Source organism: Sphaerodactylus townsendi, unplaced genomic scaffold (genome assembly GCF_021028975.2).
Source record: "Sphaerodactylus townsendi isolate TG3544 unplaced genomic scaffold, MPM_Stown_v2.3 scaffold_23, whole genome shotgun sequence".
Classification (NCBI taxonomy): Eukaryota; Metazoa; Chordata; class Lepidosauria; order Squamata; family Sphaerodactylidae; genus Sphaerodactylus; species Sphaerodactylus townsendi.
In genome coordinates, this window is record NW_025950396.1 from 39,610 (window position 1) to 55,973 (window position 16,364).

The 16,364-nt window shown below is 45.2% G+C and overlaps 1 protein-coding gene across 1 annotated transcript in view; it reads left to right on the forward strand.

The window, feature by feature from the left end:
• The window catches only part of MAN1A2 (mannosidase alpha class 1A member 2), a 66,299-nt gene that overhangs the window by 38,634 nt on the left and 11,301 nt on the right, over positions 1 to 16,364 (forward strand). Inside the window, exons 4-8 of the mRNA XM_048482791.1 lie at positions 8,741 to 8,859; positions 11,218 to 11,298; positions 14,122 to 14,216; positions 14,670 to 14,793; positions 15,378 to 15,471. Coding sequence (XP_048338748.1) covers positions 8,741 to 8,859; positions 11,218 to 11,298; positions 14,122 to 14,216; positions 14,670 to 14,793; positions 15,378 to 15,471 — 513 coding nt within the window. The remainder of the gene's footprint in view (positions 1 to 8,740; positions 8,860 to 11,217; positions 11,299 to 14,121; positions 14,217 to 14,669; positions 14,794 to 15,377; positions 15,472 to 16,364) is intronic.

Below are 16,364 nucleotides of genomic sequence, written 5' to 3' on the forward strand. Positions count from 1 at the left end.
TAATCAGTGATCAGTTAGTCACCTCTTTGGAGTGTATCTGCAGTTCAGATGACTTGTTTCTGTATATTGCAGAGCTGTTAAGGTCTTCCTCATCCAGTTCAACATTGATTTGTTTCCCCCTTCCTTGCTGACAGATGAGTAATGTCTCTGAATCTTGTGGCATGTCTGTATAGCTGATGACTCTCAGTGAAGAAGGTTGAGGTGTGTCATTTGCAGAGCCCACACCTGTCCAAAAAAAAATCACTTCTTTGCGAGAAGCAGCAACGGCCAGGCTTGCGATGAGTATGCAGGGTACCAAGTATGGAAGTGTCGGCTGGCTTGCCTGCGTGAATGTTGCGACTATAAACATTGCCAGCAAGCCGTAGCTATAGGCTAGAGTTGAAGCTAAAAAGTAGATGCCCGAGGACTCAACTTGAACATCAAATCTGTGACAGTAGGCCACTAGCAAACCAGGAAGTACAATGTCTCCAAGACTTACAGCAGTGAAAGACGTGCCATCCAAATCTGAGGAGGGTATTATCGGTACCTTCAGCAGAAAGGGGAGCTCTTCAGAGTTCGAGGATGCAAAAGCTGCCATGTCCGGGCCTTCCCCAGTTTTAGTTAGGAAAGTGGCAGGAACGGCAGAAAGAACATCAGAAAACAAGTGCACAAATAGAAACGAACCGCACATCTGCAGGTTGGGTATGTGAACGGTCCTCAGCATGTAAATGCCAATAGAGACCCCCAACGCATCTTGCAAAACCCAACCCCACTTGCTGTCCTTTCTGAAGATAACCCAGGTTGCGCTGACGGACAGACAGAGCGCTGCAAGGAGCAATCTTCTGATCTCCAGACATTTGTGAAAATACGGCACACGGATTGCATGTTTTCCAAATGGGATGTGGCTCACAGATGGAGTCAAGCAGCTGTATAGGCTGCAAGACGCACACAGGCAGAAAACGCCAGTTAGTCCGTATGTTAAGTAATCGTGGAAGCAGTAGACGGCAAGGAGCACGAAAGGGGCCATTCTCGTGCAAGTACTTGTGAAGTCGATTGTTATTTCAGCAAAGCTATCTTCAGCATCTTGTTTTTCCCCCCTCTCTGCGCTTCCTGCCCAGTAGCTTCCTATGGTCACCATGGCCGTTGCCAGTAGATAGATGGCCCCGCTTTTGTACAGTAAGTCCTTTAGCAACTTGGTGAACAGCAAATTGAGAATCTCCTCATCACTGAGCAGAGTTCCTGGGAGAGTGACCTCCTCACAGTGACCCCAGTTATAGGCAGCTCTCCGGTCTGTTGCGAGAGATGGAGCATCTCCGCCAAGAGTCAGCAGCCCCTGGGTTCTGTTGATTTGTCGGAGTTTGGCGTTTTCGTAGAGGTTGCAGTGGCCCTCCCTCACAGAAGCAATTCTGGTGCTGAATCCACCGCCGTCAGAGTCGGCCTGCCCAAAAAAGGATGGAAGGCAGCACGTGGCTGCATAAGTGAGGCTCTGAGTTGATACCTCAAGATCAAGGCGTTGGACTTTTTTATCCTTGTTACTCAATGACATCCACTGTGAAGGGAAGAGGAAGCAGTAATCTCCTCCTTTTTCAGAGCTGACGTGGATGATTCCAGGGGTCACAGCCGCTGCTTGTGAGCTAATGAAGAGGAGGAGGAGCAAGCTTGCCAGTTTGGGCGTTGGTCTTCCAGAGTCTTCCTCCATCTTTGTTAGTAAATTTCATTGTGTTCTTCCTCCTTCGCTTGATGGAAAAGAGAATCTGTCCCTTGCTCTTCCCTTATGTCCATGAATGAGGCTTTGGCCCCTGGGGACCAAATCTGCTCACTATATGGCAGGATTTCCTGCTAGCCTTGCTTTACCTCAACCTTCTTTGTTACATAATTAGGCCAACTAGCTAACCATGGAGACAGGCTCCACCCCTTTCTGCTATTGTGCCAGCTCTCTCCTAGCTGATCGACTCCTGCTTCCCTTTCTGTTTGCATGCCAACCCTCCTTATCCCATGAGGAGCCCTTCCTTCTCCTCCTGGATTTCGAGACACCATTGCTGATTGGGAGTGGGGTCTTATCACTGCTCTTGTGACATCAGATGTCATTCAGTCTCCTTGTGCTGTCAGAAGGCTCTTCCTTGGAGCCAGGCCACCTCACAAAGGTTGCCATTGCCCACAACTTGATAATGTAATGTCAAATATGCTCTACTTTGGTGTGACTTAGCCCAGTAATGAGGGCTGAGAAAGGGAGGTGATTGTATGGAGAACGTACCTTTTGGAGCCTGCATTGGAACTGATTGGCATATCTTTAAACATCATCAAAGGCTTCCAGGCACAAGAGTTGTCCTGTGGCTACGAGTTACTGCCTCTTTAAGGTCGGGCCTCCTGAACTGAAAACCTGAGTAGCTCAGTTTTGGAGACCGTTGGTCAAGTTTGGAGATGAAGATGACGAAGAGAAGAAGAAGAGTTTGGATTTATATCCCCCCTTTCTCTCCTGCAGGAGACTCAAAGGGGCTTACAATCTCCTTGCCCTTCCCCCCTCACAACAAACACCCTGTGAGGTGGGTGGGGCTGAGAGAGCTCCGAAAACTGTGACTAGCCCAAGGTCACCCAGCTGGCGTGTGTGGGAGTGTGGAAGTGTACAGGCTAATCTGAATTCCCCAGATAAGCCTCCACAGCTCAGGTGGCAGAGCTGGGAATCAAACCTGGTTCCTCCAGATTAGATACACGAGCTCTTAACCTCCTACGCCACTGCTGAAGATGAGTTGTTTTCATACTCTGCTTCTCTCTACCTGAAAGAGTCTCGAAGCAACTTACAATCACCTTCTTTTCCACTCCTTACAACACCTTGTGAAGTAGGTGGGGCTGAGAAAGTTCTGAGAGGACTGTGACTGGCCCAAGGTCACCCAGCAGGCTTCATATGATGGAGCGATCAAACCCAGTTCCCGAAATTAGAGTCTCCTGCTCATGCGGAGAAATGGGGAATCAAACCCTATTCTTCAGATTAGAGTCCATCACTCATGTGGAGGAGTGGAGAATCAAACCCAGCTCTCCAGATTGGAATCTGCTGCTCATGTGGAGGAGTGGGGAATCACACTTCATTCTCTAGATTAGAGTCCGCTCACCGCACCATGCTGGGGAAAGGGAAAAGAACAGACTTCAGCTCTGTATCCCGAGCGTACTAGGATTGTCATTCTGCTAATTGCCTTTCATTTTCTCCTTTTCCTGCTTCTGCCTCTTCTGCCTCCGCTTTGAACAGCTGGTCTTTCCACCAAAGTCATGTTAGGTAGCATAGTTAAAGGAATTCTCCTTGAAATCAAGTCCGTGGTTCTTTCCCTCTTTTTAGGCGTTTGGAGTCATGTTGAATCCATTCCATTTCGATCAAAAGAGAAATGTGAAGAGCAGAGAGGCAGGAATGGAGGTTCTATCAAATTTGAGAATTTCATTTTGCAGATTCTCACAGGCAAGCAATAGCTTTCCAAACCTTCCTGCTAAAGTAGCTTATAGTGTGTAACTTAATTAAAAAAAAACAACCTCTGCAAGGGCAGAAGTTGCAACAGAGTACACATAGAGGTGGAACAGAAACCTACAAGGGGAATTGAAAGATATATTCTTCTTTTGAAAGCAAACAAAGAGGCATTAATGGGTGCTTCCAAAGGAACAGTTCATTTTAGAAAAAGGAACTCCTCTCCCTGTAGCAACACAAATGTTGTGCAGATTGTGAGCAGAAGGTGTTTGTTCTGCTGTAAATACTGAACTAAAATGGCCTCGAGATCAGGGAAGGGAACTGACGCGGCAAAGTTTGGAACTATTTCCTGCCTCCTTGCTATTGGTGGTGAAGACACCCATCTAAGATGTCCCCCTTACCTACAGTAGAAAGACCCTTCACAGTAAGTATTCAATGGACCCTTTTAGAAAAAGGAACTCCTCTCCCCGTAGCAACACAAATGTTGTGCAGATTGTGAGCAGGTGTTTGTTTTGCTGTAAATTACAGCATTATTTAATTTGTATTTCTAGACCATTTTTTCACTCAAGGTGGATTATAAAATATGAAAAGCAATTCAATCAGACAGTAAGGAAGGGTTGATCCACAGGAGGCAAAATTGTGGAATGTATCCCCCTTGCCTATTTTGGATTCATTCTCATAATCGATTACAGGTAAAATTTACTGTTGGTGGAGAGGTACATAATCTTGAAAGGTTGCTGTGTTGAGTGGTTTGGGCCTTCTACATTCCAGCTTCCTTCAGCTGCTCATTGTGACAAGATTGTTAAACACTTTGTAGATTTCATTTGTATTTGCTCTATCCTGGACTACAGTCGTCAATACAGTTGTGATATCAGTACTGTTTCGTTGCAGCTAGTTATAGGTGATCATCTAGACAGAATCCTGGGAGAAGTGTGGTCCTCCCATTGGCCACTCTGGTTGCGAACTTGTGGTTGGGCCCTCTACCTAAGTTCTGAAGGAGGCGGTTAGCCTTGGAAGTTTGCATAGCTTCCACTCAGTATCTAATTTATCTTTAGGCAAGAGGTTCAAGCAAACTGTACTACTTCAGGCCTTTCTCCATAAACCTGATGGTGTGTTGCACCCCTTGACTGTTCAAAAACAAAACTATGCTTTGTTCTGGCAATAGAAGTCTAAATGCTTATCCGTGATGCTGTTTCATAATAAAGAAACCAACCAAATACAGAAACAGCATCAGGGATAAGTATTTAGACTTCTGTTACCAGAACTAAGCATAGCCAATATTGCAACCACCATTATAGCCTACGTCACCCCCCACGTCACATCACCCCACCCCTGATTACCAGTTGCCAAGGGGGGATGGCACCCTTCCAGTCCCACAGTCCAGAGAAGAAGAAACCACCTTTTCCCGGGGTCAAAGCAACCTACCTTCCACGCTAGTGTCAGAGCTACAACAGCAGGTGTCTAATGAGCTGATAAGGCATGGTCTGAGAAGCAAAGCAAAAAAACATAAGCACAGTAGGGAGGGGGGATGAGAAGAGACAGGTCCCCACATCCCAGGCAGGACGCAGGAGATATGGCAGGATCAAACAGGGGCTGATCATGACCTGGTCTCCTTTTCAGCCTGGTCTCCTGCATGGTTATGCAACTGATGCGGCCATGGTAATTTTGCTGGATTGTATTTATATGGTAATAGTGCTTTTGAGCCTCTTGGTGGCTTTAGAACAGCTAGATTCAAGTCCAGTCTCACCTCAGAGATCAACAAGGTTTTGGGGGTATGAGTTTTTGAGAGTCAAAGCACCCTTCATCAGACAAAGGGAGTTTTGACTTTCAAAAGCTCACACCCTGAAAATCTTGTTGGCTTCTAAGGTTCCAGTCTAACTGTCCTACTGTGAACCAGCATGAATAACCTCGAAAACTGTCTTGGTGGCTTCAGATACTATTGACCAATATAACTTCCTGGGATTGTCAGGCAGGATAGGCCTAGCCAGGGTAAGTAGTGGTTATCTGTCTTACTGCTTTTAGAAGGTGAGGCTGAGAGGCTACTGTATGTGATTTATGGGGAGGATGGCAACAGAGTTCTGTCTTCTCTGCCATAATTTCTAATGTCCATGTGAAATGACTGAGAGAGATTATGTGCAGGTTGGCAGAACAATGGCCCTTTCTGCACAATCCTTTCAAAATGTTGTGAGGCAGGAAATAAAACGGTCTGTGCCCATAATAAAGATATAATTTTTCTTCCTTCACGGAGTTCACATTGTCTCTCCCCCTCCATTTTGGTTCCGAAAACATTTTATTTCCAGACTCAAAACATGAGTTTTAGTGAATCCCTGTTAAAATGATCTTTTGGTTGAAATGATTTCAAAATGGCTTCGCTTACTGTGCGATCTGTTTACTGCGTCCACGTCTCTGTGCCGCCCCCAAACTTCCTCAGTGCCATTTTATCACATCGTTAAGCTCACCCTTTGCCTGTTCATTTTCGTTTTCATTATTCTGTTGTGTTTCTTTAAATTTTGCGGAACTTACTCTTTGAAGCATCCATCATACGAGGTGTAGAAAATCGCAGCACGAAGCTGTGAAGCTATGAAGTATCAATTTAACAACTAACTCCCCCCAAAGGGGAAAACATGTAATGGCACCCAGTGATCTTTTCAAGGGGGTGAATGCGGACATATGTCGTGGTAAAGAGGGGGGTGGGAATTGAAAACGTTTTGTTACCAAAACACCTCAATACTTTTTGATTACAATCCATATAGTTCCCTCTGTTTTGTAATAACTTCCAAAATCGTATTGTGTTTCATTTTATTGTTTAGTATTGCAGCATTTTAGAATGATGTTCTCCTTTTGGAATTGATGAATAACTAGATGGTATAACTTTTGTCATTTGTAGCATAGCGGTTTTTTTAATTTGCACAATCACTCACAGGCAGTGTGTGTGGAGACTGCGTTAAAACCTTTGTGTTGCCAGAGACTCTTTTAGAGTCATAGTAATGTGCCAAGATTGGGAAAAATATCATCCGTCTTCTCTGGTTAGAGGAAACTGTGGCTGTGACATTCGCCTGAAGGCTTTAATATCAGCAAATGGCTTTTTTCATTTTGTTCTTTTCACTGTCATGATCTTCATTAACCATAATGAAAGTGTGGTAGGTTGCTCAAAGGTTAGCAATCCAAGCAAGCACCTTTATGGCTAATGGCACTGTCGTACCAGTATCTCTAATAGTCTACTCCATCCATCCATCCATCCATCCATCCATCCATCCATCCATCCATCCATCCATCCATCCATCCATCCATCCATCCATCCATCCATCCATCCATCCATCCATCCATCCATCCATCCATCCATCCATCCATCCATCCATCCATCCATCCGTCCATCCATCCATCCATCCATCCATCCATCCATCCATCCATCCATCCATCCATCCATCCATCCATCCATCCATCCATCCATCCATCCATCCATCCATCCATCCATCCATCCATCTTCCTTTTATCTATCTTTTATCTATCTATCATCTTTTGTCTATCATCTTTTTATCTTTTTATCTTCCCATCTTCCTATCTAATCTGATTTCTAAGCTGCCCTCCCCCTAGGGGCTCAGAGCGGTGAGCAACAATGATAAAAACAGCTTAAAAACGTAACATAAAACTGATTAGCAGCAATAAAACCCGGAACCATACAGCATCCGATGGCGTTTCACCCTCCCTACCATTATGCCCATGGGAGGCCAGATGAAATGGCAGTGATGTATTTAACCAGGCTGGCCAAAATGCCTGGCGGAACAGGTCCGTCTTACTGGCCCTGTGGAAACCCTGATTTCCCTTAACAATTAAACAGTTAGAATATAAGCTTTTATACTGTGTTAGACTTTACAACATAAACAGCATTTACACAGGCTTATTATTGTGTGATAATTTACACGAAGATTCCGAAACCAAATTGTCCGTCTACAAAGGACTCACAACAACAAACTGACATAAACAATATGCACATGAGCTGCCATTCCCCGGTCGTTGAATGATTTCATGAAACGTTCGCAGTGGTCCCTAATCTTGTTTTTCCAAAAAAAAAATCCTTTTCTAAAAAGGCTACAGAAAATCCTTAATGCCCTGCTGTATAGGAACTGGCTCTCCAGGGTAGAGAATCTGGCCTGATCCTCCGCTCTGGTCTCAATACCTTCTGTTGAAAAGCCTTCATTAAGGCAGCCTGGATGGGCCAGGCTGCCTCAATCTTGTCAGGTCTTAGAAACTAAGCATGTTCGGCCCTGGTTAGTATTTGGATGGGAGACTACTGAGGAACACCACAGTTGCTGTGCAGAGGCAGGCAATGCCAACCCAGTTTTGAATTCTCTTGCCCTGAAAACCCTAAGGCATAGGTGTCAAACTCGCGGCCCTCCAGATGTTATGGACTACAGGTCCCATCATCCCCTGCCAGCATCATGCTGGCAGGAGATGATGGGAACTGTAGTCCATAACATCTGGAGGGCCGCGAGTTTGACACCTATGCCGTAAGGGGTTGCCATAAGTGTGCTGCAACTTAACAACTAATGATACGTGGGGCCCCGCAAAACTTGTGGGGGGAATCCTATCTCCTCCCCCCATCATGACTCTAAGTTTTCTCCCTGCCCCAACTCTACTCTCTTACGTGCTCGCCCAGGGCTGCTCCAGACGGACGTGGCAAGGTCTTCTCCCCACCCCAGTCCCACTCTGTTGTCGACTTGGCTGGTGCTGCTGTGGGCGACCACGGCGAGGCCTTCTCCTCCCAGCCCTGTTTCATTGTTAGCTCATCCAGCACTGCCCCAGGTGGGTGATGGAGGCTGAAGAGTGCAGATGCCTTTTAAAAATTCAGGGGGAATTAAACCCTTTGGGTTTTTAAAAAAGTTTTCAGTTGTTTCTGCAAACTTGGGGAGCACCCCAAATTTGAAGAAACATCTATCGGGGGGTGAGCTTGGCCCCATCTGTGGATTGAGCTATCCCCAGACAAGGGGCACATGTGGGAATTAATTATATAGATAATCATTATATGGAACATTGAAGTGATTGATCACACGAGGCAGCAGAGTCACAGGTTGGAAATGGAGTTGCCATCGTTTGAATTGTTTGAAAAGAACACAGAAAATATAGTGAAAAATAAGCTGATTTGTTATGTCTCTTATTCTTTGTCTGACATTCATTTTGATACATACTGGGAGGAACTGACTAGTTGTGTAGCACATCTCCAGCTAATGGGTAATAAGGATGACATCAAAGGGAAAAGGCTTCCTGTCAGTGAAACAGCTACGTATGGTAAAAATTCTGGTTTTTGCCCTGTAGGAAATTCACAGCTGGGTGCTACTATAGTGGATGCATTGGATACGCTCTACATTATGGGCCTTCATGATGAATTCAAGGAAGGGCAGGACTGGATTGACAATCATCTGGACTTTAGTGTGGTAAGTATAACTGCTAGTATGTTATGTATGTCTTCATGGCTGAAGTTCAATTCTTATGAAGGTCAGGGAGTCCATTCCATCATGTTCCCTAAAAGACTGCTTGAATACTTTGATACTGGTGTGTTTCACTGAAGGCAATTTTCTTTCTAATGAGCATACAAAAAATTTGAAAGTTCTGCCATAATACGAAGGCACAAGTTTGCTGTAAAAATGTAGAAGGCCGCATCAGAATGTTCACCCCAAAAGAGACCTGAATAACTAGCAGTGCCATTCTAAACAGTTATACCCACCCAAGGCTGTTGACTTCAGTTGACATAAAAGCATATAGCTCTGGCTGTTGTGGGCTTCCCAGGCTGTGTGGCCATGGTCTCGTGGTTTTAGCAACTCACAAACAAAAGAGAAACACAAACCCAACCTATAAAATAAGCCTGGAATCAAAGGGTTGAGAAAAGCTGAGGGAATATTAAAACCTTAAGTGTACACCAAAATATTTGTATTGCCGTGTACTCACAAGAATTATATTAAAAACATTCCCAACCATTTAAAATTGTGGAAATTTAATGGAAATATAAATCCAAGAGTTGCATCTCCAGTAATACCAGAAAACACAATAATAGCACATTAACTGTAACAAAGATTGAGCTGATGGCACATAATATGTAGCCAAGATTGACCTGACACGTTTCGACTCAGAGGTCCTCTTCAGAGGTCTGTTTAGTTTAACATCCTGACTTAAACAGTAACCAGCCAGTTACTTTGGAGGTCTAACAATAAGTCATAGAAGCTAAGCCCTTCCCTTGATGTTGCCTCCTGGCATGTGTTATTCAGAGAGGAGGTTCCCTTTAGTCACCATGGCGAGAAGCTACTGATGGACCTCTCTTCCATGAATCTGTCTAATCTCCTTTTAAACTTTTGTATGTGGCCATCACTACTTCGTCTGAGAGCAACGGGCACATTTCAGCCCCTCGTCGTGTAATGAAGCATTTCCTTTTGTCCATCCTGAATTCCTGCCCATCAATTTCTTTGGATGCCCCCAGACTGCCTTAACTGAACCCATCTCCCAATGCCTAGCGAGGCACTCTCCTGGGAGCCTCCTGAATTTGTACTGTATCAGTTACAGAGTGTGAATGATTTTAATCCACAAGCACTTTGCAAACAACTGTCAGTTGGCCACTGACCTTGTAAGACCTTGCAATCATTTTGGGACTGTACATGAACAAGCCCTTTCAGCAGAGGTGGGATCCAGCAGGTTCTCACAGGTTCCTGAGAGTAGGTTACTAATTATTTGTGTGTGCCAAGAGGGGGTTTTGCCACGTGACTTTTGCCTTAGTTACGCCCCTCCTCTCAGCAGTAGTGCGCAGAACTTGAAGCAGTCTAGCAGGAGGTGCACCGGCGTGCGTGGCAGCCTGCGCCTGCGTGCATTCGTTTCCCGTCCAAGGACTGGCGCAGCGGCTGTGTCCTTGCCCAGGAATGCCCCGCCCCTGGAATGCCCGGCCACGCCCCCTTCATGCCCCACCCAGCCCCATTGGCGCTACGCCACAGTTTGAATCCCACCACCATAGGAACCTGTTACTAAAATGTTTGGATCCCACCCCTGCCTTTCAGCGCTTAGAAAATGGCATTACTGAATACTTGGAATGTATTCATAGATGCGGGTTAGCATTTTAATGTGAATAGAGCCTATATTGTTTATAGCTGTTGATTTGTTAAACTGTACTCTGTCTGTTATTTTTGTTGTGCACCACCCTGAGCCCTCCAGGGGAGGGCGGTATATAAGAGTAATAAATAAATAAATAAATAAAATGTAATGATGATTGTTTTTGTCTGGCATTTGGCCTTGGGGGAAGAAGGCTGAAACCCCCATTGTCAGGTCCTTTCTGCCAAGTCAAAAATATTTATAAAAGGATCAAGGAAACACCAAGTTTCACCATGAATGCACGTATTAAGAAGAAGAGTTTGGATTTATACCCCCCTTTCTCTCTTGTAAGGAGACTCAAAGTGGCTTATGAACTCATTTCCCTTCCCCTCCCTACAACAGACACTTTGTGAGGTAGGTGGGGCTGAGAGAGTTCCGAAGAACTGCGTCTAGCCCAAGGTTACCCAGCAGGTATGTAGGAGTGTGGAAACAAGTCCAGTTCACCAGATAAGAGTCCGCTCTTTATGTGGAGGAGTGGGGAATCAAACCTGGTTCTCCAGATTTGAGTTAGATTAGAGTCCACTACACCACGCAGGTTGTCTATTTTTTTTTATTAAGCCTAAATTTACATATTTACGCATAAATATTCATTAAACATATATATACTGTGCAAGCATCTAGCATATATCTGAAACATCTTTTTTCTCTCCGCTTCTTCCAAGAATTCAGAGGTGTCTGTCTTTGAAGTCAACATCCGCTTCATTGGGGGCCTGCTCGCAGCCTATTACCTTTCAGGACAAGAGGCAAGCCAATATATTTATTTATGGAAATGTGAACATTTGCTGCTGACCTTGCTGTTTCCCCGCTACGTGCTGACAGAAGTAATTGTCACCAAAAGGATATAGCCGAGCCTGCGTATTCTCTTTACAAGTTCAGAAATGCCACAGGACTTTGGTGTTGGCCAAAGTATTTAACATCTTGCTTTAAAGTTAAATCTCCGAAGCCAGAGTGGAGCTATGTGAAATTTGGGGCAGCGACTTTTGATGTACTGGGAATTACTTGTCCCTCCCAACTGAACTGAGAAAATCTGTGTTGACTTGTTCAGTTTATATAGCTCACCCCGGTTGCCAGAAACAGCTGCTGTCTGTGCAGCATCTGGGTTAAGGACAGCTTATTAAGGGGGATGCTTGGTGCAGAAAAGGCACAGCCTTTTGGATGTAGCTTAATAGCTTTGCCACTGTTGCCTGGCCAAATGTGGGTTTTATCAACTTTTCCCCCTGATTTTATCTCATTTCCTGTCTTCACTGCAGCTCCCATCCTAGCTGACATTTGTCCTCAATTCTTAGCATAGCCTTCTTGATAGATAGTAGCCCTCCTCTCCTTCCTATTTCACCAGCAGAATAGCTGGTAAGATGCTGTGATGGAGAGGCGAAGGTCCTATACCTTTGGGGGGGGGGGGGGGTTGTGACCAATCCAGTCCACTTTAGGGAGTGAAAGAGCCAATCAGGATCCACAAAAGGAGTGGAGAGTCAGATGTGTGTGGGTGACAGTATTTAGATAAATAGTGCTTGTATCTCTCAGGTCCTACCTCTGGAGACTTCACAAGTCTCAGAGTCTGCCTTTCTATGGAGGACAGACAAGAATGGGAAAGGAGCAGAGATATAATTTTGCCTCCAGAGGGCTGGGTTGAATGAAAACCTTGCTAGGAGACTAATGTTCAAAAGTCTACGCTCCAGGGAAAACGTTAGTGCTAACTTCTCTTTACACTCCTACATATTCAGCTGTAGTTTTGTAAATGAATGGGCCCAGGAAGGTTGTTATGCCTATAAATAGGCCTCATCTTTTTTTTTCTGAACCTAGAATAAAATGAAAACTACTGTTCTTTCTCTGTTTCGCTCTCTCGGTACTGGCCCTAACCCAATTGGCTTCTGCAAGTAGTTAAGTCTGTCAGGTTGGGAGTAGAGAGACCATCTGGTCATGTTTATATTTCACTACATGTTTTGAATTCTTACTTACTGACTTACTGACTTACTGACTTACTGACTTACAATTTAAATTTCATGGACCGCCCACCCCTGAAGGGCTCTGTGACCCTTACCTTGACACACCACAGATTCCTCATATTTCACCCCATAAAATTATTAGGGAAAACGTCTAGATTTTATCTGGCCAGGTTTAAGCTTTTGATCACTGGTCTTGTGTTTTAAAGTTTCTTAACAACCCCTGGATAAATTTCCCTCTTCCTTAACGCTTCTCTGTCATGTTGGCCTCTCTAGTTGCTTTTGCAGCCCGACTCTGCCTTCCAACTTAAGGAGGCGTGTTTCTCTTTCTTGAAGCAGTAGGAGATGGAGTTCCTTCCTTTGGTGCGTGCAGACAAAGAAATGGCATGCCTGGGAGAGTGGGTTTGTGCAGGCCCCTTTGAGGTCCATCTCCATCCCACATTATAAATGAAAAGACTCTGTTGCACCTGAGCAAATGATCAGTTCCAACCTTGCTGTATTGGAACCTCAGTGAGCTCCCCGGAGAACCTTTTTTGGGGTGGGAAGTGCCTCTCAGTTCCATCCTGATTCCAGCTACATTCTTGACCTTTGCGATACAAACGGAAAGAAATGGAGACTTGTCAGTGAGATGCCATCAGTGTGACCAGGGTTGAGTATCCGGAGAACTCACCACATGAAACTGAATCCAGACCAGGTTTCACATGATTGGTGGGAGGCAGGGGAGCCCTAGGAGGCTGGTTAGAGAATCTGGAGCTCGTGTGCCACAGATTGTTTTGGATGGCGGCTTTGGGTTTATAGCTTTAATGGTGGCTGTCCATTTTCTCCTTGTCTCCCTATCTTTTGGGAAGGGGTGAGATAGAGAAGCAGGGAGGGGAGAGGCATTTTATCTAGAAGGCTGGCGCACTTTTCCTTGCATTCTCAGTAATCGTCATCATCCAGATTTTGCAACATGCAGCTATAAAGAAGAAGAAGAAGAAGAAGAGTTTGGATTTATATCCCCCCTTTCTCTCCTGTAGGAGACTCAAAGGAGCTTACAATCTCCTTGCCCTTCCCCCCTCACAGCAAACACCCTGTGAGGTAGGTGGGGCTTAGAGAGCTCTGAGAAGCTGTGACTAGCCTAAGGTAACCCAGCTGGCGTGTGTGGGAGTGTACAGGCTAATCTGAATTCCCCAGATAAGCCTCCACAGCTCAGGCGGCAGAGCAGGGAATCAAACCCGGTTCCTCCAGTTTAGATACATGAGCTCTTAACCTCCTACGCCACTGCTGCTCCAGCTGAGATCAAAGCATCTTTCCCGCAAGAGCATCAACTGAGTTAAGGGTGATTCAGGATTCTGAAGTACACCAGGAGGGGGCAGTATCATCTGCACTGGAGACTCTTAAGTCTTCTAGTTTGGGAGAGGAGTTAGAAGTGACGCTTTGCAGCTTTCCACTTTAGTGAGTGCTTGAATATTGCAGTGACTTCCAAAGCAGACGATATGGTAATTCTGATTCTTCTTATATATCAACTTTACTTCACTTGTGATTATCCCACACGAGCTCACGTCACCCTGCAGACCTTTCTTTCATGTAGCTTGTGTGAAACATGCATTATATAATGGGTAACCGCTCATCCTTCCTCTGTTGCAGGTGTTCAAGATAAAAGCGGTGCAGCTAGCAGGGAAGCTTCTTCCCGCCTTCAATACACCCACAGGAATTCCTTGGGCAATGGTGAACTTGAAAAGGTGTGGGACTTGGGGAGAGCATCGTACTGGGAAGCTGCAATGCAAATGTTTTTTGGCCTTTCCAAGTAGATTTGTTTTGTGTTGTGGGCCTGATGGATTTATTTAAGAGTCTTCTTCCTCTCCCCCTCTGCTGTAAGCTGTGCTAACATTTTGTGCAAAGGTCACATTCATAATGTTTACATGTTCATATTTTCTCTTAGATTTTCTGTATTGATTTCCAGTTGAATTTTGCTCCAGGTTACTTAAGCTGTTTCGTTGCCTTTATCATCCCTGATGCTCGGTTGTCCTCTTTGGTGTCTGCATTTTAACCTGCACGGTTCTGTTGCTTTTTGCCTTTGGCCGTGTGACAGTGAATTAAGCAAACATTAAGCAAACATACAAAAAAGTCTGCATGTTTACCCTTAAGTCTCTTATTCCAGACACTTTCTGATGACCCCCTTTACTCCTTTCCAGCGGTGTAGGTCGCAACTGGGGCTGGGCTTCTGCCGGCAGCAGCATCCTATCTGAGTTTGGGACCCTTCATATGGAATTTGTGCATTTGAGCTACCTGACAGGCAACCCAGTCTACTATGAGAAGGTTTGGCTCCCTTTCTCCTATGGCATATTTTGAGGCACTGCCTGACTGAACTGCATGAAAAAATAAACTTGCTGATATTAAGATGTCTTTTTAAGGAGTGTTTTAGTAGGATTTGTAGAGAGATGAGCAGAGGGGGGATGGCATAGGGGGGGTGATGGCTGCTGTGGAGGGACATGCCCAAGTTACCCTCCGACCTCCAGGGGTTGGAGGGCAGCATGGGCATGTCCCTCCAACCCTCCAGAGCAGCGCTGGAAGGAGAGCTGAGTGGAGGGGACACGAAAAGCGGCGCCCTCAAGCCCGGAGACGCCTCTGGTTCGATCCCTCCACTCACCTTTCCTTCCACACCCATGCTACCTTCTGACCTCCAGGCCACGCGGAGCCACAGTGTAAGGCTGAAAGAGCCGCATGAGGCTCTGGAGCCGTGGGTTGCAGACCCCTGATCTAGAACATAGAGTCAATAGTAAAAGGTATATTTTCTCAGAATATGTTTTAAAACGGTTATTTATATTTTCCATTGTTGTGCAAATTCACGACTTCTTTTTTCCATTGAAAAGCAGCTGGTAACGATTTCTCTTTTGTTTTAGGTCATGCATATTCGTAAACTGCTTCAAAAGATGGACCGCCCTAATGGCCTTTATCCAAATTACTTGAATCCAAGGACCGGACGCTGGGGACAGCGTGAGTATTTTCTTCATATTTATGGCAAATTAAATCAAGAGCACGAGTGACCTTGGCTCATTCTGCACATGCAGAATAATGCACTTTCAAACTGCTTTCAGTGCTTTTTGAAGCTGTGCGGAATGGCAAAATCCACTTGCAAACAGTTGTGAAAGTGGTTTGAAAATGCATTATTTTGCGTGTGCGGAAGGGGCCCTTGAGTTTGCTTGTGGGGTATCAATATTGTTTAAGCTAAGGGTACCTTTGGTTAAATTTGGTGCAAGTATACTTATCCTGGGCATCTTGATTTTTTTTTTCAAAAATCAAAGTTAATTAACAAAGGAAGAAGATACAAATGGATCCTATCATTGTTATAATGCTAAAGGTTTAAAGGGGACAGCAAAATTATATATGTGACATTATTTAACACGATTAGCTGTATTAATTTCTTATAGAACAGTGGTGGCAAACCTATGGCACGGGTGCCAGAGGTGGCACTCAGAGCCCTCTCTGTGGGCACTCACACACAGAGTTTGTCGTGGGGGGGGGGGGGGGGAAAATCACACACACACTCCCTCACACATACATCTAGGCTGGCCTTGGCCACTGAGTACGATGCGCGCACACCACACATCACATCAAATCACCCCCCCCCCCCCACACACACACACATCTAGGCTGGCCTGGGCCGCTGGGCTTGATTCGTAGCATTAAACCTAAGACCTAGTTTTGGGAAAGTAGTGTAGGTAACCCTGTTAAGCACTGTTAAACCCCACTGATTTTCATGGGAAGAACTAAAGCGTGATCCTTTACCTGGGAGTAAGCTCGGTTGCTGGCAATGCGGGTTGCTTCTGAGTAAACCCTCCTAGGGTCGTGATTCACCCGTTGGAAGAGTTGCACAGTTGCTTCAAAGC